Source organism: Phialemonium atrogriseum (assembly GCF_030411735.1).
Source record: "Phialemonium atrogriseum strain 8032-3 unplaced genomic scaffold QBC33scaffold_29, whole genome shotgun sequence".
NCBI lineage: Eukaryota > Fungi > Ascomycota > Sordariomycetes > Cephalothecales > Cephalothecaceae > Phialemonium > Phialemonium atrogriseum.
Window position 1 is genome coordinate 356,083 of NW_026848166.1, and position 18,757 is coordinate 374,839.

Below are 18,757 nucleotides of genomic sequence, written 5' to 3' on the forward strand. Positions count from 1 at the left end.
CATGGGAAACTCAATTGTCTTACTGGCGACCTCGAGCATCAGATAAGCAGAACCAGATCCCAGGCGTTCAGAGATTCTGTCGAAATAGCATGCGACAAGCGGCCTCGCCGTCGATTCCCTTCTCGCCGCTCCCTCTCCCATAGCTCTGGCCCCGCCACCCGTTCCCCCCCACCCTCACAGCCCAGCTTCACTCTCACTCGCCTTCGTCGTGTCCTGGGTCCTTCCACTCTGATTGATCTCGAACTTCTTCCTCTCTCTGTTTCTCTCACTCGCATCCTCTTTCTGTCCCCGCCTCCTTCCCTCCGCCGTCGATCCCGATTTGTCCTCGATCTGTCCAACCACTGGAAACGGCACCTCTCGGTTTAGCTGGATGACGCGGGAAAGGAACCGAAACCCCCCGCCGCCATGTCCAATTCGTCCGCTTCCCCCTCCGCCGTTGTCGGGAGCGCTCCCACCAGCGATGAGACCGGTACGACGTCCTCCTTCCAATCAAGCAGTTTCTCTCTGCCCACGTCCTCCTGCGACGCTGCACTCGAAGACTGTGTGTGTGTGTGACTGACCTAAGATGCCTCCCCGCGAATAGCGTCGACCATCACCGTGAATACAAAAGGTCCAACCGCCTTCCCGCCGCCCAAGACCGACAAGCCGCGCCCTCACGTCTGCACGACATGTCAGCGCTCGTTTGCCCGATTGGAACATCTGAAACGCCATGAGCGGTCCCACACCAAGGAAAAGCCTTTTGAATGCCCCGAGTGCACACGATGCTTCGCCCGTCGAGATCTCCTCCTGCGCCACCAGCAGAAGCTCCATCAGACGACGACGCCCTCGTCCCGGCCACGGAATCGCCGAGAGAGCGCCAGTAGCACTGCGCCTGGCGGGAGCCGCATTCGGAAGAACAGCGTTGCAGGAGGATCCGGTGCTGCCGCTGCTGCTGCCGGGGTACCGGGAACAATGAGGCCTCGGGCAAATACCATCAGCCACGTTGACGTGCAAATGGTTGCTGCCAGCAACGCTTCGGTTGCCAGAGGCATGCCGCCCACGCACAGTCGCCATCCGAGCCTCGCAGGATTGCCAATCCACAACATGGACCACCACACTTTCGCGGGCATGGCTTCCGCCCTCGGCCATCGCGGCATGAATCACGGCCTGCCGAAGCTGGAGACGCACGGTATCAACCTAGACTTCTCGGGCGGTCTTCGGACGGCTCCTGCCTTGGCCTTGGGTCAGGATTTCGATTTCGAGGCACTCCTATTCAGCCCGCCAACCGGTTCCACCATCAACCCGAACGCCCTCCACTACAGCGATTCCCCACAATCCATGGCCATGGATCCCATGTCGCCCTTCTCCCACGGGCTGCACGACATGCCCGCCGGCCAGCATATGGATGACCACTTCGACTGGTTGACTGGGTTCGAGCAACAGATGTCCTTCACCAACGGTCTCAACGAGACTGCCGTGGATGGGTCCTCCCCTTCGGCAATAAGCACAACCAGCCAGAGCGGTATCAGCGATGTCATGCTGGACGGCTCCAACCACCCAGCAACAAGCGTGGGGACGAGCTCTATGTGGCAACCCGCAATCATGGGCCCTCCACAACTAGCAAACCCCTTTTCGCTTGACCTCGGCGGCTCCGTCTTTCCGGATCTCATGAACGGCGCACCAGTCTCGCCCCAACCTCCACCGCAAAAGAACATGGGCGACGCCTACTTTTCCACACCGCCGCCTTCGTTAAGCTCTCTCAGCCCCTCGGTCATTTCTGGCTTGAACGCCCAAAACCTGAACCAAGCGCTCAATAATTTCGGTGCCGGCCCGGAGACGCCCTCCTCGATGAACGGTAGTAACCATGGCACCTTACCCGTCTCGACAATCACTGATTCAACAAGAAATGCCATCCTAGGTGCCCTGTCGACGGCTCAGCCTTCCCAGTTTGGAAGCCGAAAGTTCTCCTTCCCGACACCGAGCTCGCCGCTCTCGCCTCACTGTCAGCCCCCATCAGCGAGCCCATCCGACAGCGGAAGCAACCTCCCGAGTACACAGGATCTTCAGCGCTACGTCGGAGCGTATCTTCGATATTTCCACCCTCACTTTCCAGTCCTACATCTCCCCACCCTCTCGCTGGAGATCCCTCCGCAAAACACGAGCGGCGGAGACAACGGGGTTGGGGGCAGCGGCTGTCTGATCCTCTCCATGGCAGCCATCGGGGCGCTATACGAGATGGAACACGCGCAGTCGAGGGACTTGTTTGGGATGGCAAAGAGGATGATCCAGTTGTATCTTGACGAGAGAAGGAAGGCCAATGTTAGAAAAGCCGACGGTTTCCGGCGTACTCCAATTTCGGACCAAGGGTCTCAGCAGGCCGACAATCCTGTCGATACGCCGGTCTGGCTGGTGCAGGCGATGCTTCTCAACGTCGTGTATGGGCACAATTGCGGAGACAAGCGCTCGGGTGAGATTGCGTCGACCCACGCCGCGGCCCTGGTAAGTCTCGCTCAGGGAGCCGGGCTGTTGCGGCCGACGCGGATGGAGGACTCGGAAGGACACGACGTCAATATGGGTGATGATGACGGGAATTGGAGCAACGGGGCGAAGACCGAGGCGGATGAACACGGGGAATGGCTGCGATGGAAGTCGATGGAGGAGCGCAAGCGTACTCTCTACGCCGTCTTCATCCTGTCGAGTCTACTCGTCTCGGCGTACAACCACACGCCGGCCTTGACGAACTCGGAGATCCTCCTTGACCTCCCTTGCGACGAGGAGTTCTTCGCAGCCGAGAACGGCGCCGCCTTCTACGCCAAAGGAGGCACCGCCGCCGCCGACCACAATCGGATGACGTTCCACGAGGCCCTCGGCGAGCTCCTGAGGTCGAACGAGAAGCAGCAGCAGAAGTTCGCGTTTAATAATAGCCACCAGCCCTTCGGATCGGCGGTTCATCTCGGCAATCTTCCCGAGAGCGATCTGAAACCCAGCACCTTCGGCTGTTTGATACTGATCAATGCGCTGCACAATTACATTTGGGAGACTCGTCAGCGCCATCACAACAAGGTCTGGACCAACGAGGAGACTGAGAAGATGCACCGGCATATCGAGCCCGCCCTCAAGGCATGGCAGGCCGCCTGGGCGAGCAACCCCCACCACAGCCTGGAGAGGCCGAACCCCTTCGGCATGGGCCCCCTCTCTGCCGACGCCATCCCCTTGTTGGATCTCGCCTATGTCCGTCTCTTCGTCAATCTCTCCCGCTCCAAGGAGAAGTTCTGGCAACGCGACTGGGACGGCATGGCCGAGGAGCTTGCCCGTGGGAGCGAGATAGTGCAGCATGCCGAACAGTCGCCCGCCTCCAACACCGATTCCGCGGGCACGGATCCGTCGGATAATTCCGGGACCAGCCCTGTTTTCGTCGATTCTCCGCCAACCCAGTCATCGTCCCCCGACTTTGCCGCGATGAAGTTCCCGCCGCCTCCGACCCCAAACGGCGTCCTATCTCAACATCAAAGGTCGCAATCGCAAATCCCGAGCCGCTCCATCTCCCGCCGCGAGAGGCACTTGCGCAAGGCTGCATTCTATGCCGCCGACTCTCTAGCAATGTCCGACAAGCTAGGCGTCACGTTTGCCGACTTCACCAGCCGCGAGCTGCCCCTGCAGTCTGCCATGTGTGCATTTGACTGTGCTCAAGTCCTGGCGGAGTGGGTGGCGACCCTGCAAGACCGCGTAGGACGGTATCTCGGCATTTTGGGCCAGGATGACGTCGACCCGACCCAGGTGCCCGGCATCATGCTCCTCGAAGATGATGACGCGAAGCTTCTTGCCAGGATTCAGGAAGTCCTTGCCGGCGCAGAAATGAAGATGAATGTCGAGATGGCTTCGAGTGGCCGCCCCAATGGCCTCAACGGAAACATGGGTGGGGGCGAACTCGGCGGTATCGATTGCGGGCTGCCAATGGACGACCACTCGGGATATGCAGCAAAGATCCTGAGGGTAACAGCTTACATGCTGGAGAAAGCCGCCGTCTGGCCTGGTAAGTCAAGTCACCTATCCAAGTCACGCATCGTGCCTTTGCTGACCAAAGTGGCACATTGAAGTAACCCGGTTGATGTCTGCATGCCTTGAAGCTCATGCCAACCATATGCGAGCCCGTGCCGAGAAGTCCGTCATGGCCATCGAGTGAGAGACTCCGACAAACCTGTCCCGCTCAATGTGTCTGTGTCAAACACGACGGGAAACACAAATATCACCCTCCCAAACAACCCTAGCCCAGCCAGCAGCTAGCTGTCTCCAGCTCATCTCCAAACAACCATCCTCCCGACCCCGTGGATGGGACGACAATGATACCCCCTACACGCGCCGAGGCTGTCCACCGTGGTCTCAGTTGCTGATCCCTCATTGTACAAAGAGTGGTTGCCTCTCCCATGACATCACAACGCAAACTTCTTGTCTATAACTCCCCGTGGTGTGCCTCGTTTGCTATACCTTTGGTCCAAAAGCCCTCTCTCATCCATGGCGTTTATGGGCATATTTGAGGGCAAACATGAGGGTCAGGACCCTTACTGGGAGCCCCCGTGGATTCGCTCTCTACTTTTCTGATACTGGGCTCGCGCTAGTCCCCGACACAATGACGCGCCGGGGCTGCGACCGTTGGGTTGATATTATTCGGCGACTTTGGGTAGACTGCCGCGATTGATCCCAGCACGCCGGCCTGATGTGGGATGAATCACGATCTTCTTTTTATTATTACCCACTCATGAGGTCTACGCCATCCCTAACGACTGCGTGTGATGACGACGCTTTCGATACGGCTCTGATTTTACTTGCTCGGGCGTTTTCTCTCGCACAATTTTAGAAAAGGGGGAAACGGGGTCTGGGGCTATGTCTACTAGCAGGTGGTGGGGGTATATTGCTATTCCTGCGAATCAATCTCTCGCCATTTCTATTATTTCCTCCTCTTTCTCTTTCGCCATCTAAGGACGGATATCCTCAGATTGGGCGATCTATGGTTCACCTGCCTCGTTTTGGGTACTAAGAGATCAGGGCGTCACCTTTTTCAGCCGCCGGTCTTTTCACGAGTGGATGTGTGGGGAACTGGGGAGGCAGAACTCCCCAACTCGGGGAGGCCATGGGTGGACGGGAAGAGATGCCCGCGATGCGAGTAGGAGGCGTTGGAGCGGCAATTCGTGTGTCAAGAGACTCATCCTAGTAATATCCCCTCGTGGCCATGGCAGGGGGCCTAGAAGAAATGGCCCCCAGTGTGGATACAGCTTGGCTAAATGCGGAAGACAAAAAGAGTCCAGGGGGATGAAAACCGGCCATGTTCTGATACCTACATGAAGAGGATTGCCAAAAAGAGGGATGATAGAAATAAGAAGTTGAGAGTGTTGGCGATGCGTACCTGCCCACCAAAACCAAACCAGTGACGATCAGCACAAATCCAGTACACAGTCTGAGTCCCTAGGGATTGTGCACTCTATGACCTAGACGCGCGTTGGCGGCAGCAGCAGGAGTGAGTAGGTGTCTAGCAGGGAATAGTACAGCGAGGTGCTATTGACAGCAACGGCAGGAGCTATCAACAGCAACGGCAAGAGCCATCGGCAGTAACGGCAGGAGCTATTTGCTGTTTCAACCAACAGACACTGACACCATGTCGGTATGTACGTACATACAAATGAACACCCGACTTTTGCCCCAACCCCCCAACACACCGGAAAAGGGGTCAAAGAAGCAAGCATCGAACTCTTGATTAACAGATAGATATCTAACTACTGCGAAATACATAAGATTCTCCGGTACCTTGGACTTGTCTTCCTAGCTCACTTCTTGCGTTCATCTTTCGGTTGGATATTCTGTCTCGTCCGATAAGCGATAGGTGTCTGGCCTGGAGGGGGCCTCCGCGAATCGGTCGGTTTGCCTGGCGTTCCCGGCCCGCCACTACCACCACCGCCCCTACCGCTGCCACCGTCCTTACCGGTACCGCTACCACTGGCACTACCGCGACGAGCTGGAGGATCGAGCTTGCTCTGCCCGTCATTGGCATAAGGCTCGAGGAGCCACCCGAGGAAGGCTTTCCGAAGCTGGTTTCCCTCAGAGCCGGTACGGGAGACGAGGCCTCCGTGCATGGCGTCGGCGTCGCGGTTGAAGACCGCCAAGAAGAGGAAGTCCCAGTTGAGCAGGGCGATGTACTTGGTGTTGAAATCGGAGTCCTCCGAGTAAGCCGTCATCTGCTTGACTATCTTGATAGCCTTGGGGCCGAAGAAGGATTCGGTGGTGAGGGTACCGACCGCGCCCGCTTCTTCTCGACCTCATCTGGCGACGCCGTCATGGGCAGCCGTGCGGGCGTGAACTCGCTCTTGACGACCACGCCCACGACCTTGTACTCGAGCACAGCGAAGGTCCGGCCGTTCTTCTTGAACACAATGTCCGGGCGGGCGCGGGCACCAGCCGAACCGGACTCGGAGAGACAGTGGATCAACACGTCCGGGTACCTCGCCGTCAGCGCCAGGTTTACCGGGTGGAGAAAGTACAGCGCTGCGACACGCACGACGTCAGCCTCGCAGCTTATCCAGAAGGTCCGCTCGAGTGACGGCATGCAGCTTTCGGTGGTTAAGCGATGCACGTTTGGGGCCACTAGAGCCTGGTTGGCCAAGGTTGTGTAAGGCTGTATCGTTCTATCCAGCCAGAATTTCGGAGGATCGGCGTTCATCGATGTTAGGCCCGATACGTGCGTGGTGGCCCCGAGACCTTGGAACCTGGGGCAAAGTGGGCAGAGGCTCGTTGAACGACTGAGCGATGGTCAGAGCCTTTGATTTTGGAATGGGCTGGGCCATGGCTGTGTGTCGATGATGTCGATGATGTCGATGACAGATCTTGGCTTGGCAGGGTACGCGAAAATAGCTATGAGCTGAAGAGATGTTCACGTATCACTCAAGAACTTTGCGAGGATTGAAATTGCAGCGAGACAAGCTGTTGCAGGATGAGACAACGTATGATGGATGACAGGATAGCGGTGCTTCGAGGGCTCAAGATGCTGGAAGGTCCGGACACTGGCAGCTCATGGCCAGCCGATCGAGAAGGGAGAGCCGCCCCTTTATGCATGGTGGGCTACGTTGTCTACTTTGCTAATAATAGGTGGGCTTGGGCTTCTCCTCGAAGTTGAAAAATAGTTGAAACTTCGGAGCGCGCGCGACGTGAAAGTTGAGAATAGTTGAAACTTGAAACTTCGAAGCGCGCGCGGCGTGAAAAGTGGGCATAGCCACGATATACCTGGCCCGTTTTTGCGGCTCAGGTTGGCGGTTGGCGCTGTCGCAGGCATCTGATTGGCTGACCCTCTTTGCATTGCTAACGTGCTGGTGTTGCTGTCGTTGCTCCTTCTGCTCCAGCCATTGCTCCTTCATGCCCGGCCATCGCTCCTTCCTGCCCCTGCGATTGCTTTTTCCTACCAACGCCCTTGCTCACCATTGCCCTTGCTTGCTTGCTGTATTGCCTGCCCTCGCTGGTGCTTGCCGTCGCTAGTGTTCTGGTAAGGCTGCAGCTGACGGAGACTTGGCAGACAGTTAGCAAACACCTGGCATGCGTAGAAAGACATTCACTTGCAGCATTCCCTTATTAACTTGACAAGGACCCAAGGCATCTTTGTCTTGTCTTCCAACCTCAGCCTGCATTGATCATCTCTAATCAACAAACTGGTATATAAACCATCAAATAATCGCTGCCCCCTTCCCCTTCCCCGTACCTGGATTTCGCTAAACCACACAGCAATGCTATCGCCATACAGGCCGGGTGTGACACTCGCTATTCGAGCCCATACTCCCCCTCACCCATTCGGGAGACACTACAGCAACGAAGACACTATTCGCCAGACTATCCCCGGTCTCAAGGCTGAAGATCGGGTTGACCGCCTAGACTTCGCCCTCTCAAACCCTCCGCTCAAGACACCACCCCCTGCACAAGGCACATCACATGTTCTCACTCTCCTTAAAAAAATGGAGCACCGACAAGAGCGATCCAGTGGTGCGCATGTGGTCAGTTGCGATCTCGACTCTGACAAGTCTTGCCGCTACGTAGCCAAGATCTACGACGGTGTTGATTATCCCCTCGTCGACTACAGGGGCTTCGACTACATGTACCTGGCAGACCAAGACTACAGTTGCGAGGCTGCAGCCTACCAAAGCATACCAGAGCACCTCCAGGGATCCACCGTGCCTCGTTATTTCGGCTCGTGGACCTGCTCTGTCGAAACAGGCATTCCCGGCCGCCACCGAAGCGCGCGCCTGATCCTCCTTGAGCATGTCGATGGCGAGTGCATGCTAGACATGATCCTGCATGCAAAAGGCGTGACCAGGGCTTCCGGCGATATTACCGCCCCTGTCAACTACCAGCTTCTGCCGCCCGAGCCAAAGCGTCTCGACGTGCTGGCTAAAATCATCGAGGCCGAAATCGAGCTCTTCCAGGCGGGCATCGTGCATCGGGACGTTGCGCCGCGGAATGTCATCATCTCATGTTCCCCAATGCGCATCGCCCTTATCGACTTCAACCTGGCGCGTGTACACAAACACTACGAATCCGGTCGCAAATACCTGGCGTCACGGGACCCAATGCGTTGCCCCCATCGCCTGTCGAGCGCTACTGGAATAGCACGATATTTATAGATTTTGGCGAGTGGATCCCACCGAGCTGGGTTTTGGATCCTGAAATGAATGCAAGGTTGGAATGGTTGTGGAAACGCTGGGGAGGGTCCAACAAGTTCGCGCCCCTGTCGGAGGATTTCCTGAGTACTTACCGAGATCATCCCCTTGTCCAGAGACTCCAAGAGGTGTTACAGGTAGCACTGGTCCCTGATTAGTGTGGATAACTTGGCCCGTGCTGCACCAGAAAGCAGCCTGCCATCCGGGCTGGCGACGCGCAACGGGCTGCGCCGCAGGTTAAAACAACCAACGTCGAGATTGGCGTATCACAATTGGATGTTATTATTTATCCCTTTCTACTTTCGTCTTCATTTTAAGTCGCTCATTCCCAATCATCGAATCATGCACCTGTTGATCGGCCTGGCCTGGCATTTGCTTGTTCGGACCTGACATTGCCCAAGTTAATCCCCACGCTCCCTTCGACACCCGAATATCCCCTTGAAGTGTGCCGGCACACTCCTTCCTGCTACAGCCTAACATACATACCCCCATATACATACATAATCTAAAGATCGACCCAGAAAGAGGACGAAGAAAAGAAACAAATGCCAACCTACCACTCCCCCTCCTCCTCCCCCTCCCCCTCCCCTTCCTCCTCCCCCCCGCGCCCCTCGCGCCGCGCCTCCCGCCCGGACGCCCTCGACCCGGCCCTCGACCCGGACCCGGAGAGGCCCGAGTCCCTCCTCAAGTCCTCCCTCGTCTTCCTCGGCTCCATCGCCGCCGCCGCCCTCTGCGCGCACCGCTACTGGCCCAAGGGCTTCACCTACGGCGACAAGGAGGACTGGGAGTTGGAGAAGGAGATCCGCCACGAGCGCCGGCGCCGGCACCACGACCGCGAGAACCGGCAGAGGGATGGGGACGGGGACGGGGGTAGGAGCCGGCGCGGAGATCGCGGCGAGCGGAGGGAGGGGTACCGGCGGCGGGGCGGCGGCGGCGGCGGTGATTATCACTCCCGTGAGAAAGAAGAGGTGATGGCTGGGGTGGAGGAGGTGTACGAAGTCAGGGGCGATAAGCATCGGCGACGGCGGAGGGACGGGTCACGGGACGGGGAGAGGAGCAGGGACGGGAGCAGGAGGAGGAGCTACGATGTGAGGGAGTCGCACCGGCATAGCGAGCGCAGATCCGCGAGCCGGGACGGTTCCCGCTCCGGCTCCGGCTCCGGCTCCGGCTCCCATCGGTCTGCCATGGGGCCCACTGATCGCCAGACGCGGAGGCAGACGACGAGCTATTACCCGCCCGCGCCGCATCGGTACGCCATCGACCGGAGCGGGTCGACGGCCGGGTCGCGGCGCTCCAGCGTGGATGGGAGGGGTTCTCGCCCGTTGCGGGAGAAATACCATTATTATCAGGACGAGCAGGATGAGGGCGTCACTGAACAACAGCCGGAGCCGGAACTGGTCTATGCTCGGCGCGAGTATGGGCCGCCGAGGTCGAGGCGATCCTCGGTTGATGGTGGGTTGGCTCGGGGGCGCAGGGGACGGGAATACAGCGATGATTTGTAGCTTGTTCGATCTTGTTATTTTCGAAATAGCAAATGAAATGCAACGCTGTGCTACAAAGCTAACTAACAAAAAGCCGGCTGGCGGGCAAGAGTGCCGTCTTCGAACTGCCCTGAAGGAAGCCAGCCAGGCTGTTAGATCCCGAGTCTCGTCGACCGCTAATCCCTTGCCAGGTTGAGATCACGCTAGCTCATCGTCACTCTCATCCCGGAGCATCTTTCGCTTCAGCTTCCGTGCCCCACGTGCCGCCTTGCTGGCTTTGGGAGAGGGGGACTCTTCAAGCTGCGCAGTTGTGTTGTCGGCAGCAAGCTTGTCCCAACCATCGCCCCCGGTCCTCAACACCAAATGTGGGTTCAAGTCTGCCTTGAACCACCTCTCCCCCCTGGTGGTGCTCCTAGAACCGCCTTCGAGCGCCGAATACGCAGCCCGTGTGGTGCGCATCCTTTTCCCGCTCCGCCCTCCTTCGCTCACGAGGTTGCTGAGCTTCAAGCGCTGCTTCTGGAGATGAGTGTCGTACGCAACAATGCCACGCACGTATGGAGCAACGTCTAGGGTGATTAGCTTCATGGTCCGATCGAATATCGAAGGGTCAAGGTAAGAAAGAGCCGCCGAGGACGGAGGCGAGTCGGATGCAGCAATCGGGTCGAAAGCCACGGCAATATCCATGCGAGAAATGGTGGGACTGCCGATCGTCGTCGATGGCGTTATGAAATGTTGCCGGATGGTGTTCAGGAGTTGGTCCTCTGTGAGAGGATCCAGCTCGGGAGCTGGCTGCTGCGTAACTACACTCGTGCCCGATTGCAGGGCTGCTCTGGCCATGGATCTCATCGTGCATGGCAGAACTGTAAGGAGCGAGTCGTAGTGGACTACCGATGGTGTATCGAGGAGCGGGAGTCCCAGTATGTAGTCATCGTGGGCCTTGCCCGAAACGGCCGGGGGGGTAGCATCGATTGGCGCCTGTAGGTATTATTAGCATCAGGGGGGTAAAAATGACAAGGGGGGCCACCGTACCTCTTGAAACCTTGCAAACGCCTTGCAGGAACAGATATCCGACGCACTCATGACCTCAGCAAACTGATCAAAGACCTCGAGGGCTGCCAAACGACCACTGGCCTCCGATGTCACTGTACTCAGGTTCTCGGCCCAAGGCGCCAATCCAGTGGAGCTCTGCCAGTAGCCAACATCAACATTCCACGAGTTCCAAACTTGCTGCAGAAGCTCCTCCTCGGCCATGCCGGGGTGGACAAGGTTGTCCATGACGTGGTCTCGCACCAGCCAGTTCATGCCTGGCTGGTAAGTGTCCTCGCTGACAACCCGGACGACCTCGTCGTTCTCGTCAAGATCGATACCCTTTGGCCACCGGAGATAGAACCATTCAAACCCGCCTCGACGATCTCCCACGCCAATCTGGCACCAGTAATTCAGGTCCATGGTGGCGGCCCGGAGATCCCGATTGCGAGACTCGAAGAGTGCCTCCACGGCGTCTCGCCGCAAAGAGTGTCCCTCATTCGCGGCAATGAGGATGAGGCGATCCACCGCAAGATCTGTGGGCGGGTGGCTGAGTCTGAAGATTCCATGGAGGTTGAGGGTCTGCAATGGCAAGAGTGTCTCGTCGTTGCAGGTCACAATGAAAGGCCTTTTCGATTGGGCAATCAGTCCAATGACAGAAGTCCAGAACTGCTTGTCCTCTTCAAAGAGAATGTCGGCTTCCTCGAGCAGAATAAGGGATTGTTTTTGACCCTTGGGCAACTCTTTCTTGGCCTCCTTTCGCGGTGGACCTCCAGACGGCGGGTTGGTGGTCTTCTTTGAGCTGTCCACAGTAGCCTTTGGCTTGAAGAAGGAGATCATGGTCGACTGCTTCCCAGACTTGATGTCCTCGGCAGCTCCCTCATCGACAGGATCCTCCTCCGTCTCTTCCCCAGCCTCTGGATTGCTTCGCTGTTGGTGGGAGACGAGATGATTTCTAGTCATGTCACCAATCCTCTCAAGGACGTCCTTGCCACTCCTTCGGCTGGTGGAGTTGATCTCGAACACCTCAAACCCAAGCTCTTTTGCAACGGCGTACACTGCTGCCGTCTTACCGCAACCATGAGGGCCACTGATGACGACAGTGTTGGTCAGGCGGGAAGAATCCTTGGATCCCTTTGCCCTCAAGTCGCCGGCGCGAATGACTGTCTTCTTCACGATTCCGTAGGTGCCGCTAGCAACCCAATCGGTCTCCGTCTCGGACACTTCGTCCATCTGGTCGGCCTCCTCATCGCTCGACACAATAAAGTCATCAAGCTTCTTCTTCCTCCTCTTCTTAGCGGGGCCTGAAGGCTTCGATTTCGACAGACTACCCTTGCTCTTCTCACCATCTCCAGACCCTGTGTCGACAGATTGAACCATTAAAGCCTGCAGCCATTGCTTAAGGAAGAAGGCCTCTCGTCCAGGCTGGAGAATCTCGGCCGCACATCCTGGGGCATACTTTTGCGTCCAACTGAGTGTCTCACACTCGGACCTGTCGACCGCGGGCAATTCGGATTGTATCGAGTTGAACAGGCGAATGAGCTGAGGAGGGTGCTCCAGCATATTGGCTTTCCCTGCTGCGTCCTTCTTACCGGCAGCTTTCTTCTGCTTTGAGCAACGGAGTTGAGGGAGAATGCGGTGCTGAAGTTTGCTTCCACTTTCAAAGTGCTTCTGCGGCAACCGTATCTCAGGAGGTGGTGGCAGGAAGTCGTCCGTGTTTGCATTCCTGACGGCATCTGTGAGGGCCGGGATGTCTATTCTCTTAGTGATGTACTCCATCACTGATTCTCGTGTTGATATCTCCACGGCGCGTCCTTTTGACTTGCGAGAAGCGAAGGTGACGGTTGGCTCGTCAGACTGACAACTGACCAGCGAGTCGTCTCCTCGAATATGAACCATGTCTTTCCAAGGCCATGCTGGCAGCTTTGAGCCTGGAACTTTCAGGCCAATACTCTTCACGCCAAACTGGGGCAGCCTGGTATTGTGGCTGATAGGGCGAACTTTGTTGGGGGAGCAGGGAGTCGAGCTGGATATTTTCGCCGAAGATGGGTCTGTCGGTTCAGGCTTGACATCCACCGGTCCGGAAGTGGACTTTGGAGGTTTGGATTGGCCAAGAAAAAAGGGGTGTGTTGTCTTGGGCAGCTCCTGGTCGACCGGCTTCTTGTCTTCTGCTGACATATCGGAAGGTTGCGAGTTTGTCGTATTCGGCGAGCCGGTGGACAAGGCGTGTGGACCATGCAGGATGGCATTAACTTTAGCCCCGATGCGCATCCGAGACTCGGCATCGGTGTCGTACCTGATCCTAACAATCCTTGACCGAGTCTTTTTTCCCCGGCCATTTAGTGACACCTTCTTCGTCGCTTCAGTCTCATGTTCAACTCTAGCCGGGGTTGGCTTGGGTTTCGGTGGCGATCCAAGTGTGCCAGTCTTCAGATTGAGCCGAATAACCTTCTTGGGCATGGGGGGATCTGGATTCAGTGTGGATGCCAGAGTTTGGTATGGTGCAGGTGTAACTCGGTTGCCGTGTGTAGTCTCTGGTTCCAATCTCTCAGGCCGATCCAACCCCTTTCCCTCTTCATCCTCATCATCCTGTTGTTTGTTCTCGTCGTTGGTGCTGGGGCTGGAAGCATGGCCTCGGTCTAGCCGTGTGAAATGGTCCATGATAGTGCCTCCCAGTGAAGCCTTGTTGCATTTCTTCAGCTGTTGCCTCTCCTCATCTTCTAGCACTCGAGGCTCCAACTTCTGCCGCTTCCTCTGGGGACCATCCCGCTTCCCATGTGTCTCTTCATCCTGGGCTCCATCGAATGAACATATCGAAGTCTGCGCTGATTCGGCTCTGTCTTTTGTCGGAGGTGTCTGGGATGCTCGTCTTCTGGCTTGGAACAATGGGTGTAAGTGGTGCCCCTCACTATGGCTCGCCGTAGGATTGACCTGATCCACCATGGCAAGCACAGCTAAGGACCCCATGGGTGTTGATCTGGCGAGAATTCTAGCCTGAGCAGGTCAGCAAAGGTCGCCCTTGGCCACAAAGAATGTAGAATGTGAGGCAAACATGGAAATTCACATGCGCACTTCAGTGGGCAATCGCGACTGACTGCGAAGAGGGTGCACTACTTACAGTATGTCATAATTGAGGCAATGAGTACCAAAATTGGGGGTGAGGCGAATGGAGCGCCGGAGTGGTGGTTTGAGGTGGAAGATTAGTGGCAGTGTCGTACCTTGGCGACTTGATTGTAGACAAAGGATGCGTGGCCGTCGAAGAGCTTATCGGGGAGGTCCTCGAGGAGGTCGTCGAGGAGGTCGTCGGGCAGTTGTGGTTGAAGTGGTTGAGTTGGTCGAAGTGGCAGCCAGGGATTAGAAGTCGCGTGCATCGCCAAATCGCGTCCCCAATGAATCGAAACCCGTGAACCCGTGTCGCGCCTGCCATCATCGGTTTTAAGAGTTCCCCACTATAAATATTTATCCAATCACCCCTCTAGGGACGTATCTTAGCTCTATGCCCCACCTTCTACCACTAAAATTGACCGGACTTTCTTCGGATAATCCTGACATCTGAACTTTTTTTCCTCTGGTTCTGGATTTTTGGATCGTCACTCAGGGCAAAGCTAGGAACTTCGCATCAGCTCTCAACAAGCTGCGCAGGCTCATCATGGCTTCCATATTTCATATACAGAATCCATACCTGCTGGCGACCCTCCCAAATCCGTCCAGTCGCCCAGGCACGCTTGGAAAATGCACTGTTGGCGAGGTATTTGGCCAACGGCCAGACTCCAAGAAACGGAAGCGGTCAGAACTTTCGGTGGGAATTGATGGTGATGCTGTCAATCTTTATGATGTTAGCTCAATGTCCATTCTACTGAGGATCTCCTACTAATATGAGGACTAGGTGCCATCATCCCGTCTCATCACTTCGTATCCTATCCCACCCCAGTACTTCTTCACGTGCCCTCCATGTTCTGTCCGATGGAAGCCCTCTGCGAGCAAACAAGTCATTCGATCGACCTACATTTGCACAGAAGAAGGTCTGACGGCAAAGAGGCGGGTCACCCTGTTCAAGGATGTGGTTGGAGGCTCAGGCGACACAGCGCCCGTGTCGTCCTTCTCTATCCTGCGACAGAAGGAACCCATCATCCACTTGACTACGACGCCATCCGCCAATTCTGCCATTGTCCCCGACGAAGACAAAACTGGCCTGGATCTTCTTGCTATTACAAGAGATGGGAATATTTTATGCCTTGACGGGGAAACACTGGCTGAGAAATGGCTGGCGCCTGCGTCCACATATCTTCAGGGCCTCTGCCACACAGCAAGCAGAGATTTCCAGGTAGATCTTGCTCAGACCTCGCCGGCAACCGACACTGTGGCAGGTCTGTTCAATGGGAAACATGACTTGTTTGGCCTCTTCCCGCAAAAGATTGAGCCTAGTGGCTTCAATCCTGACGTGCTCTTCATCATTACCTCGTCAAAACCCAGCTCTACCAACCCCGGAGAACGGCATATGCATATTCTTGCGATCATACCTGAGGACCAGAGTCAGCAGCGAAGCAGGCAGAAGGTCATACCCGTCACAACGTTCTCCATTCCGAAGCCCTCGACAACTCACCATGATCCTTCAACATTCCGCCTCGATGTTGAATCCGGCTCTCTCGAGGAGCTGCGTGGGGGTACCCTTTGGACCTACAAGATCCATGAAGACATGCCGAAACTTGCTCACACGCTCACGCTTCCCGAAATATCCTCATTCGTCCGACTTTCAGAGTCATCGGTACTTGCAGCAACGTCGTCATCTCTCGAAGTTTACAACCCAGCCTACCGGTCTCTACAGGCATCCGCGGCCATTGATCTGAGTGGAGACTCTCGCAATATGTCCGCAGCCAAGGGTGACCTGGGTCGGTGGGATCTCGTCACCTACTTCAAAAAGCTGGAGACAGCTGTGGCAATCTCTGGACGGTCTCTGATTGCAGTTCAATTGGAGGCTCCAAGGAGTCGCAAACGCAAGAGGCGCGCCCAAGGGCTACTCATTTCCTCGATTGGCCGCGGGTTGCCTCAAGGCATAGAGCCACACAAGTGGTCAAAGGCACAGCACACATCCTCGGCGCTCACACGTTACCTTGAAGGATCGTTGACAAACACCTACTGGAAGGAATGGGAGAGCGACGTTGCCAAGGCCGATGAGTTGCTTCGTGCCGAGGATATGGCTGGGTTCGAGAGGTTGCTGGCTGGGAAGTTCAAGATCGAGCTCGTCCAAAATGAGAGTCAGCCCAACGGTGTCCATCCCGACAGTGCCGATGTCCCCATGGCCGGCTGGTCGGTCTCGGATTTGCCTGGCTGGCAGTGGCCGTCACGACCCAAGTTCCCACGGGTCGACCGGCGCTGGGTCATCTATGCTATTTCCAGGGTTTTCTCCTTGCAGCGCGGCTCCAAAGCTGGCTCTGGGGAGATGTGGATGTCCCTTCAACTACCACAGACGAATGTGTTGACCTACCTGGCCGTAGGTGGCCACTTGTCAACCCCGAACCTTAAATCCGCATTCAGTGAGGAACGCGAAACCGAAGACATCGATGCGGTTTTCGGGGAGCAGCTACCTGAACTGCTTGCAGACATCGACCCAACCTTTGATCTATTGTTCGACTACCTAGCCGCCACCAAACTGGGGCCGATTGAGCTCCTTTCCAGCATACGACTGATCATGCGCAGCCTTGATTTGGTTCAAGATCCGGCCAAGTTGCCCCAGAAGCAGATCACGTCGGCCGAGCACGAGCCCGCCGGAGACGAGGAGGAGGCCATCGGGATGAAGCTCGACCGGCTGGAGGAGGATCTGGCCATCACGGAACGCCATCTCCTCGACGATTTCAGCACGCGAGAGAGGGGGCTGACCGTCGCCTTGGGCCTGCTGGGCGCCTATCCTGCAATGGATACGGTGCAGGCAATTCATCGCCTGTTCAGACCCGACGAGACCCTGTCGTTGATCCACGTGTTGCGGGTGGAACTCGTCAGGGGTGGCTGGACGACGCGGTACCTGGACGCGGCACATCTTGACGGAGAAGAGGAGCTGGAGCCACCGCCCGACGGAAGCATCCGCCTCATTGCCGACCTGCTCAGCAGGTGCATCGACTCCGTGGGACCGGGCGGCTGGATGGTCAATGACGCGATCCTCGCAAGGTCCGGTGACAATGTCGACTCCACCGGCTTCTTTGCCGCGCTGAAGCTCGAGGTCAGCGCCGCGCTAGAGGGGATCCAGGAGGCGGTTTATCTACGAGGCATGCTGGCCGAGGCGGTGAAATACGGGGTCAACGTGCAGAAATCCATGGCGGGGCCGATACCGCAGGGCAAGGAGGGACAGAAGCCAGTCGTCATGCCGCAAGCGCAGTCCCAGATGCTGCCCCTGGGTCTCGGGGCGAAGACCAAGGTCTCGCACGAGAAGGTCATCTCGGGCGGCGAGATCGTGCAGAGGAGCAAGAGAGAACGGGGCCATCTGGGAAGCCAGAAGGTTGGTTCGTATACGCTGGAGAGGATTGTCATTTAGGGGTCAAGCCAGGCGGTGGAACCGGAAGATGGTCATGGGGAAGAGAAACGGGAGGCCCGACGCTTCGGGCATGTTAGATATACCCATGTGGCTAGGAAGGTCTAGGACACGGGACACAGTTGAACCGCGGCTTGGCAAATCAATCAATAGAAGGAAGTCTTGATGGCGAATCTGCGGTTAGATGCAACGATCTCAAGCCTCGAGGGGCCTCTTGACAAGCCCTGTCAGGGACGCGAAATCTGGAGACTCCCAATGTTTGCCGGTGTGAATGGCCGGTAAGACAAAAAGGAACTACCGGGTAAGGCTGTTGTGAAACCGAGATGGTTGCCTCTTTCGAAACAAGCTGTAGGTAGGTTCGTGGAGCCAGAGCCGCATTCACGAGGCACCACATGCACCCCAAGCTCATCGCTTACATTCGGGTGGAAGGCACGTCGACCTGTCGGGCCCGGCCGTGCTGGCAGCTCCACAGACTCGTCTTTCATATGCGCGTAGTTCCGTCCTCGGAGACTATGGATTCAATATCTGCAGTAATCAATAATGAGGGTTTTAACACTCCTTCTCGACGCTTCCTCACTCGGGCTAGGGCGATTGACTCGTCTCGGCGGCCGCCGTTCAGGGCCGCCGATCGCTCTGGACTGTGCGGCTGTGTGGGAGAGCCCGCTGCTGCTGCCTGGCCCAGACTTCGCACTAATGCGAAGTTCTTGCTTCTTTCCCATTCGGTGCCACCGGATTTCCGCCCCAAACTTGCCGGATTTGCCGCATCCAATCGATCGAGCATGGCGCACAGAAATCCGGGAGAATCTTGCAGCATATGCCTCGCTGTCCAGCGCGCCCAGCCGGGGCGAGCCTTTGTCGATTGCAGCCCGATTGGAAATGGGAATGCAACGTGGAGCTCCGCGGTGCCCGATACGACCACCCAGACACTCGTCACCTTTTTTTTTTACTTCTTTCCCAGCGCGGCATTTTACATATTATGGTGTGGGTAGACATGTTTCACACGCACAGCCTGCTCTACAGATTACAGCCTCGTGTTGGGGGGAGGGGGCATGCCGAGA

The 18,757-nt window shown here is 56.8% G+C and overlaps 6 protein-coding genes across 6 annotated transcripts; 4 read left to right on the plus strand and 2 right to left on the minus strand.

Annotated features, from left to right (window-relative positions):
- The first annotated feature begins 273 nt into the window (after nucleotides 1-273).
- QBC33DRAFT_214794 (fungal-specific transcription factor domain-containing protein) lies at nucleotides 274-4,203 on the plus strand. The gene is made up of 3 exons (XM_060422707.1): nucleotides 274-469; nucleotides 584-4,012; nucleotides 4,077-4,203. The coding sequence occupies exons 1-3, from the start codon at nucleotides 406-408 to the stop codon at nucleotides 4,160-4,162; spliced, it is 3,579 nt and encodes a 1,192-aa protein (XP_060279975.1). The 5' UTR covers nucleotides 274-405; the 3' UTR covers nucleotides 4,163-4,203.
- A 1,328-nt stretch (nucleotides 4,204-5,531) lies between these two features.
- On the minus strand, nucleotides 5,532-6,812 carry QBC33DRAFT_597178 (uncharacterized protein; the record flags this gene model as incomplete). The annotated part of the gene is made up of 3 exons (XM_060431912.1): nucleotides 5,532-6,227; nucleotides 6,263-6,619; nucleotides 6,735-6,812. 3 exons carry the CDS (start codon nucleotides 6,810-6,812, stop codon nucleotides 5,799-5,801), a joined length of 864 nt encoding a protein of 287 aa, XP_060279976.1. The 3' UTR covers nucleotides 5,532-5,798.
- Nucleotides 6,813-7,619: 807 nt separating this feature from the next.
- Nucleotides 7,620-8,923, plus strand: QBC33DRAFT_214854 (uncharacterized protein). Its single transcript, XM_060422709.1, has one exon. The coding sequence runs from the start codon at nucleotides 7,743-7,745 to the stop codon at nucleotides 8,631-8,633; it is 891 nt and encodes a 296-aa protein (XP_060279977.1). The 5' UTR covers nucleotides 7,620-7,742; the 3' UTR covers nucleotides 8,634-8,923.
- Nucleotide 8,924: 1 nt separating this feature from the next.
- On the plus strand, nucleotides 8,925-10,260 carry QBC33DRAFT_214859 (uncharacterized protein). Its single transcript, XM_060422710.1, has 2 exons — nucleotides 8,925-9,488; nucleotides 9,558-10,260. Exons 1-2 carry the CDS (start codon nucleotides 9,215-9,217, stop codon nucleotides 10,169-10,171), a joined length of 888 nt encoding a protein of 295 aa, XP_060279978.1. The 5' UTR covers nucleotides 8,925-9,214; the 3' UTR covers nucleotides 10,172-10,260.
- Nucleotides 10,260-14,559, minus strand: QBC33DRAFT_214852 (P-loop containing nucleoside triphosphate hydrolase protein). The gene is made up of 3 exons (XM_060422708.1): nucleotides 14,295-14,559; nucleotides 11,180-14,170; nucleotides 10,260-11,125 (listed from the first exon to the last, which is right to left on the minus strand). The coding sequence occupies exons 2-3, from the start codon at nucleotides 14,141-14,143 to the stop codon at nucleotides 10,349-10,351; spliced, it is 3,741 nt and encodes a 1,246-aa protein (XP_060279979.1). The 5' UTR covers nucleotides 14,144-14,170; nucleotides 14,295-14,559; the 3' UTR covers nucleotides 10,260-10,348.
- Nucleotides 14,560-14,752: 193 nt separating this feature from the next.
- On the plus strand, nucleotides 14,753-18,198 carry QBC33DRAFT_549158 (uncharacterized protein). Its single transcript, XM_060428941.1, has 2 exons — nucleotides 14,753-15,011; nucleotides 15,063-18,198. The coding sequence occupies exons 1-2, from the start codon at nucleotides 14,826-14,828 to the stop codon at nucleotides 17,700-17,702; spliced, it is 2,826 nt and encodes a 941-aa protein (XP_060279980.1). The 5' UTR covers nucleotides 14,753-14,825; the 3' UTR covers nucleotides 17,703-18,198.
- Nucleotides 18,199-18,757: the final 559 nt, after the last annotated feature.

What these genes read in the sequence shown, in the direction of transcription:
- QBC33DRAFT_549158 (XM_060428941.1), top strand. Translation starts at nt 14,826, where the DNA reads ATGGCTTCCATATTTCATATACAGAATCCATACCTGCTGGCGACCCTC. An exon ending in ATGCTGTCAATCTTTATGAT is followed by an intron (nt 15,012 to 15,062) that starts GTTAGCTCAATG and finishes TATGAGGACTAG; the next exon opens with GTGCCATCATCCCGTCTCAT.
- QBC33DRAFT_214859 (XM_060422710.1), top strand. Translation starts at nt 9,215, where the DNA reads ATGCCAACCTACCACTCCCCCTCCTCCTCCCCCTCCCCCTCCCCTTCC. An exon ending in GATCCGCCACGAGCGCCGGC is followed by an intron (nt 9,489 to 9,557) that starts GCCGGCACCACG and finishes GCCGGCGCGGAG; the next exon opens with ATCGCGGCGAGCGGAGGGAG.
- QBC33DRAFT_214854 (XM_060422709.1), top strand. Translation starts at nt 7,743, where the DNA reads ATGCTATCGCCATACAGGCCGGGTGTGACACTCGCTATTCGAGCCCAT.
- QBC33DRAFT_214794 (XM_060422707.1), top strand. Translation starts at nt 406, where the DNA reads ATGTCCAATTCGTCCGCTTCCCCCTCCGCCGTTGTCGGGAGCGCTCCC. An exon ending in TCCCACCAGCGATGAGACCG is followed by an intron (nt 470 to 583) that starts GTACGACGTCCT and finishes CCCCGCGAATAG; the next exon opens with CGTCGACCATCACCGTGAAT. An exon ending in GAAAGCCGCCGTCTGGCCTG is followed by an intron (nt 4,013 to 4,076) that starts GTAAGTCAAGTC and finishes GGCACATTGAAG; the next exon opens with TAACCCGGTTGATGTCTGCA.
- QBC33DRAFT_214852 (XM_060422708.1), bottom strand. Translation starts at nt 14,143, where the DNA reads ATGGGGTCCTTAGCTGTGCTTGCCATGGTGGATCAGGTCAATCCTACG. An exon ending in CGTTTGCAAGGTTTCAAGAG is followed by an intron (nt 11,126 to 11,179) that starts GTACGGTGGCCC and finishes TAATACCTACAG; the next exon opens with GCGCCAATCGATGCTACCCC.